This window comes from Semicossyphus pulcher, unplaced genomic scaffold, assembly GCF_022749685.1.
Source record: "Semicossyphus pulcher isolate SPU_LCO1_2020_fin unplaced genomic scaffold, fSemPul1.0.p SCAF_18, whole genome shotgun sequence".
NCBI classification, from domain to species: domain Eukaryota; kingdom Metazoa; phylum Chordata; class Actinopteri; order Labriformes; family Labridae; genus Semicossyphus; species Semicossyphus pulcher.
Window position 1 is genome coordinate 24,908,557 of NW_027211691.1, and position 6,613 is coordinate 24,915,169.

General features: G+C 38.5%; 1 protein-coding gene across 1 annotated transcript; it reads left to right on the plus strand.

Annotated features, from left to right (window-relative positions):
- Positions 1–464: 464 nt before the first annotated feature.
- Positions 465–5,686, plus strand: LOC138595588 (uncharacterized). Its single transcript, XM_069666900.1, has 5 exons — positions 465–1,719; positions 4,022–4,080; positions 4,190–4,273; positions 5,017–5,093; positions 5,428–5,686. The coding sequence occupies exons 1-5, from the start codon at positions 1,322–1,324 to the stop codon at positions 5,470–5,472; spliced, it is 663 nt and encodes a 220-aa protein (XP_069523001.1). The 5' UTR covers positions 465–1,321; the 3' UTR covers positions 5,473–5,686.
- Positions 5,687–6,613: the final 927 nt, after the last annotated feature.

Below are 6,613 nucleotides of genomic sequence, written 5' to 3' on the forward strand. Positions count from 1 at the left end.
GTCTTCCCTATGGGAGGAGCTAACATGCATAACTAGCATGTGCAACACTCCCTTGTCGAAAACGTCCCCAGTCTCTCTGTTATCATCAGTGTATTTCTAATCATCAATCATTGGTTCTCCTTTGTCTCTTTTAAAAGTCATATTCAAATCTGATGCATCTTTCGTTAAGAATTCATCCATTGTTTTGTAGTTTAATCCAGCCTGTAAAAATGCACTATATTTTGTAAATGAATAAATAATCTTAATTAGCTAAAGTGTCCTTACAGAAGAACTACAATATGTCCGTCTTAAATTTAATAAAGTGCAAGCATAAAGTACCTCAGGCTACTTCAGTATATTACTTGAAAATGTAAATGTACTTAACGTTATATATATATATATGTGAATGTTGTATACAGCATCTTTATACAATATGTACAGTATATTTAGCCTACGTGTACTTGTATTTTCTTTGTGGTCATGTGACCTGATTGGGTCGCGTGTCAGTAATCGGATGAGGCTCTCTCGTTTGACGGACGGCAGACTGAAACCTTCTAACAACAAATACTCTGCTGCGTCACCTACTTTAATCTGCAGCTGCATCAAACTCAACACAGACAGTCAGGACGAAACCGGAAATGAGGACGATCTGCCTTCAAAATAAAATATAGGTTCTCAAAAAGAAGCTCAAAAACAAAACAAACAAAGTAGAAATATAACATACTGGCTTCAGTGGGCAGGGTAAATACTACAATCATAAATAAATGCTTATGATAAATAATTTAGCAACTAACAATTATTTTCTTTTTATTTATAGATAATCAATATTTTCTTAATCTATTTGATCAACAACATTTCAGGAAAGATTGACGTTTTGAGCATGTTTTCTTAACCGATGAATCGACTAATCTGAGCCCAAAGCTAGTTAGGGCTGGTTTTCTTTGGTGCGGCTGGACTTCTCTCCTAATATCCTCTAATAGTCAAAGTCAGGGAGTAGGCTATATTTAGACATAAAATCACTGATGGGGTGAAAAGGTGCAACAAACTAACCCAAACATCAAAAATCCAACCTTATCCTGTGTGTTTGGATGTTATTTCCTTCTCTTTTATTCTTGTAATTATTTTTTTAGGCTTTTATTTTGAAACTACGAACCAGAAATGCTCCCTGATGTCTGTGATTTGACACGTGACAGTTGCTAAGGTACAAGCTGCTCCATGACAACGGAACGCCTGAGAGGAAAAGTTGAGTTTTTATGATTTTTTTTACTTTAATGGAAACAGAAGATGACGAGTCTTTTTCTTACACCGAGGCCGGAAACAGAATCGCTACCTTGAAATAAAAATGCCTGCAACCAAGGTTATCAAACGAACCCCGGTGGAGGCTTCGAGAAGTACCCTCGAGAGAACCAAACCGGTAAAGGTAAAGGCGGTTAACCGAACACAGAGTGAACTCAAAGCGCCCGCTTTGCGTAAAAGCCGCGCGTCAAGCTGCCCCAGGTATCCGCAGCGGGGCAGGTGTGAGGAGGGGGGCTCCGTAACACGGCGCACGGCACTCAAACCGGGCTGTGACAGGAGGGCCAGGTCCAGCTCCACCGCCCCCAGAAATAACCCGGACTGTAGGAGGGCGGCCAACTCTGTGAGGAGTGCCAATGTGAACCCAAAATGCCGCGAGATGAGCGCGTGTTCGGGTCAGAGGGAGCAGCTGGGGGTCAGGGCTGAGACCAAACATGCTATTCAGAGGTGAGAAAGGTGTTGGAAAGTGGTGAGTTACATGTCATTACAGTAGGTTTTGCAGTTGTTTGCTTGTACTTAAACTAAACATTTTTACAGTGATTCAAACAATTATGTTGTTGTGCATCTTTTTTTGCCATTTGATATAGATACTCACAGAAACACCACACTGTTTAGGACCATAATATAAAAGGAAAGGGCAAGCTTTGTTCACTTCCTGTGCAGATGAAACAAAATCCAGATTTGTTTACTACAAAAATAGAGCTGCAGCACCGCTTACAATCAGGCAGGATAAGACAGCAGCAGCTAATCGAGATGTTTAAACGCCCCTTTTCACTTACAATCACGCAATAGTTTTTTTTTTTAAATCACTCATCTATCAAATGCACATGAACGGTTTATAATACTTTAGTCAAGTCATGAGACTCGCAGCAGGTCAGACCTTTTCCACTGCTCGCGAGCACATTGAGGTGTTTTCAAAGTAACCAAAGACACAAGGATGCCGATCATTCTGTGAGAAAGTCATAAGAATGTTTTCAATAATTCAAGACAAAATATCCTGTTATTCATCTGAAGAATTCTGGAGATCTTTGAGTCTTTTTAGTTTGTATAATAATCTCAGTGAGAATGTAGAAGAGTAGGTGTTTTATTTCCCACCATGAAATACATCTGTGCCACTGCATTGACAACAATAAGCTTTACATCAAACGTTCCTAAACAGTGCTCCGACCCAACGTTAGATCTGAAAAAGTTTTTAGAGCGAACCAGAACCTCTGATCACACAACTATAAAAATACACAGGAGAACATGATCAAATTTTCTCTTGAATATTGTTGTGAATGTGAAAGTCCAGGAAACACATCCACTCTTGTCCATGCAACACGTTTTCAAGCAAAAGAATAAGAACAAAAAGTACATTTTAAACTGAAACAAAAAATGTTTTTATTTATTTATCATAAATGACTTTTTACAACCCACCTGCACAACTTTTAAGTCAATGACTGTGGATAAGGATGGATGGATTATCTACTCTAACTGTACAAAAGTGAAGCCAAAATCGCCCCCGTGACGGGCGCTGCCATCTCGTGCTGGTGACATTATTAGTATCCAGAGACTGTGCAGTAGAGATCAGAAGGTCCAGCCGTGGTAACGATGTCCCGCTCCTTCTGCTAACCAAAACACACATTTAACTTTGTGCAAAGATCCGATACGTCGGCGTGTTTAACAGCAGAACAGCTTCTTGTGTCGGTCTGAAGCAGATATTCACGCTTATGGAAAGTTCACTGACTGTAGTGTTAGTGTTAGTGACGTCTCCTCTCGCCGTTCCTCCTCTACTCTGCTACTCAGGAACAGAACGCTGCAGGAGCCCCATTTGTCAACAGAGCTGTCGATCATGAGGCCACACCCCTTTTTTACAGCATCAAATAACTAATTAAAAGTAAACTTGTCAGAAAAAACACTTGGACATAAATCAGCATGATAAGAACTAACTATAATGTTTGAGAAACATGTGTTTGATGTGTATTTTGATTTAATAGTTTGACTCATGTTCCCTCTGTTAACATGGAGGAGGCGGGCTTTATGAGCTATACTGCAGCCAGTCAGCAGGGGGCAATAGAGAGGGTTTGGGTAGCTGTCATGTCGGCCATCTTTTTATACATTCTATGTCTCAAGGCCTACCAGAGGGAAAAAGACTAAATAAAGCAGGTCTTCTTCATGTGAATCTGGTGGGCTGTGTGCATGTGATACTCTGGGATCATCTCAGTACAAAAGGCAGGTCGTCGTCCGGCTGCTGTCTGTGACCATCTGTTGCTTTGGATTAATCCCGCACGCTTTACCTCCCACTGGCATGACAGACCTGCAGGTTAACTTCACCTGCCCGTGAGAGTTAACATCCAGAAACAAACAAACAGATGCTTTGTTTCTCTGCTCGAGGTTTGACTTCAGCCAGCAGCCGATTGTACGGAGGTAGAATGTGGACATTTTTAGATGATAAATTGCGGTGGTCTGATTTTATTTCAGGTTTTTTTTTTGCCTTAAAATTCCTTTTTTTTTTTTTTACTTTGAACTTTTATTTATTTTGCAAAAGTAGATTTTTTTCCTGCTGCTAATAAAGTCAGAATTCTGTATTCAGTCAGAAATCTCTGACTTTAAGATCAGAACTTAAATTAGTTTTTGACATGTGGCCTTACTCATCTTCCGTAGAAAATAGGTTTTTCATTCGCGTAAAGGAAAGCTCTGTTTTTTTTTACAACCTGGCTCTCATTGTGTTTTCTTTTTGTCTTGTTTGCCATGTGTTGTTCTGTTTCAGCCACAAAGCTTTCACTGTCATCCCCCCGAACCCAAAGAAAAGAAGAGAGATCCAGAAAAGTGAGTCGTCTTGTTCGTGTTTAATCTGTGGCGTGTGATTCAGGTAGAATTCATATCATTGTTTTTCATGTTTGGTTGATATGTATGTGATGTGTGATTGGATGAGCAGAGGCGGAGGCGGAGCTTGCAGCTTTAGAGGAGCTTCGGCTGAGCAGAGCGATGGCTTATGTCTCCATCAACCCCAGCAGTGTTGGTGAGACGAACACACACAAATGAAGATTTTATATAATTAATATATTCATTATTGTCCATTAAAGTTGAATATATCTAATAAAAGTTATTGTTTTGCCACTAACAGGCTTAGATTGTAACAACTCTTCAAAGCCACCAGACTCCATTGACAAAAACAGCTATTTTGTCTCACAGAAGATTTAATGTGCTTGTCTTCCACTGTTAGTTAGGGTTGTTTTGTGTAATTGTGTGTTACACAAATATTGTGTTTGATCAAACTACATATTTGAAACACAAAAGCCACAACATAGCTCAAACAAACTAACCAAGTGAGGCAAGACGAGCAACTCCAGCATTCTGCAAGTCAAAATTGATGTTTTTGTCAATGGGGTCTGGTGGCTTTGAAGACAGCGATGAACCGGCTGTTTCTGTCTTAAAAATCATCTTCCTCTGTAACAAAAAGGTCTATCTCTGTAGGGATCCTTTCTGTAATGTTGTCACACACTTAGAATGACAATCTGAACATTCAGTGGGCTTGCTTTGATTGGGCTTCTTTGCCCTGGAAAACAATGTTTCATCCATTCCAGCTTGTTTGACAAATGCCGGCTGAAGAAATCTACGAGAGCAATTCCAAAACATTTTATACCTCCTTAAGACGCAGAAATATTTAAAATAGGTTGCAGGTATTAAACATACAAGAATTTCCCTTTAATCTGACTGTACAAGTGTGATAGTGTGATAGTGTGTGTTTGTGTTTGTCAACAGGCGGCTGCATGAGTCTGGAGGAAGTACGGTCGAAGCAGCAGCAGGAAATGATGAAAGCCAAGAGGAAACCAAAACCGGTCAGACAACTTGTAACTCATTTGCATTTATTTTTTACAATTTAAGAATTGAGCTGCATTAAGAAAAAAGCTATTAAATAATTATACATTAAGAATTTGACATCTAGAATAACCATAATAATTTACAGATATGTTTTTGGTAAAATTACTCCTTTTGTCCATGGAGTCTGGTGGCTTTGAAGAGAGGGATGTAACATATTTTTCTGTAGAGATTGTAGATTGTAGACACTAAGAACAATAGAAGAATTAATTAATTGTCTTTATGTACATATGCATTCGCTTATTCAGTTTGCACCATAATAATTCATTGTTCGTGTTTGTCTTTTTGTTTCAGAAAAAGATTCTGGTGATGGAAGAAACAGCTGTCCTAGAAATCTGAGCATCACCTCCTGGCTGTGGTTTTTAACAGAAAGCTCTCATGGTTATAAACTGGATCAAAATCACATATTTAAATATAAAGTTTAAGTAAAACATGTTTAGAAACATCCACGTTACACTACTTGTATACAAAATCTGACGCTGCTTGTGTTTTTTTCTGCTATCTTTTAAATTTTGTATACAGTCTTTTAGTATGTGGTGTGTTTTGTTATGTATTTTATATTTTGGTCATATAAAAAAACATGCAGTTTAAAGGGTTAGTTCACCCACAAATAAACACATTTTCTCACTCACTTGAAGAATCTAGTCATGGATTTCTCCTTGTATTCAGGGTTGCTTCTGTTGACTCTTGAAACATCTGGCTCTCAAGATTGTTTCGCTTTAGAATCAGTGCAAGCAACGATATATCGGAGTGTGAGCAAATCTGAATGCAAGCAGGGAATATTTGACAGTGATGGCAGGGTTTTGAGGGAGGCGTTGCAAAATATAAACATGAATTCAAAAAAGGGGAAAAACATTCATATGATTTGTGCAAACACTCCTCAGACAGGAGTCTTTTGGGGACTACTTTCAGCAGCGAATAACAACACATTTGGGGCTCGAGTTTGAATTTGAGTCAGCAGGACAGTGTATGTGGGAATAATAACTTAAAATTATTCAAATATATAATATATATATTGAAAGAGTTTAGTTTAGCAACTGGAGTTAAGAAAATAGTAGGTACAGTTAAGGTCAATGTAAATATCCCGGGATTCAATTTAAGTCAATTCATGTACTTTAGTGTTTGTTTCTGTAATTCTCTTTTCCGCCAGCAGAGGTCGTTTTCCGCCTGTTTTAGAGGCAGTGAAGACACACAGGGGGGTATACTGATGATGAACACAGTACACAGCATGTTGTGTAAATGATGACTGGTTTGTGTTTTGATAGCATTTAGTTCCCTCTAGAAATAAGCTATTATTAAAAAAAGGATCACTATTAAAATCAGAGCATAGAACCTAAGATACCAAAGCTGGGAGATACATTTATAGCCAAACATGAAGAAGCATTGCACAGCTGGATATACATTTCTAATATAATAATCTAATATTACATAGACAGTGTTTACATAACACAAATACACAGATTATTGGACAAGGAGCTAA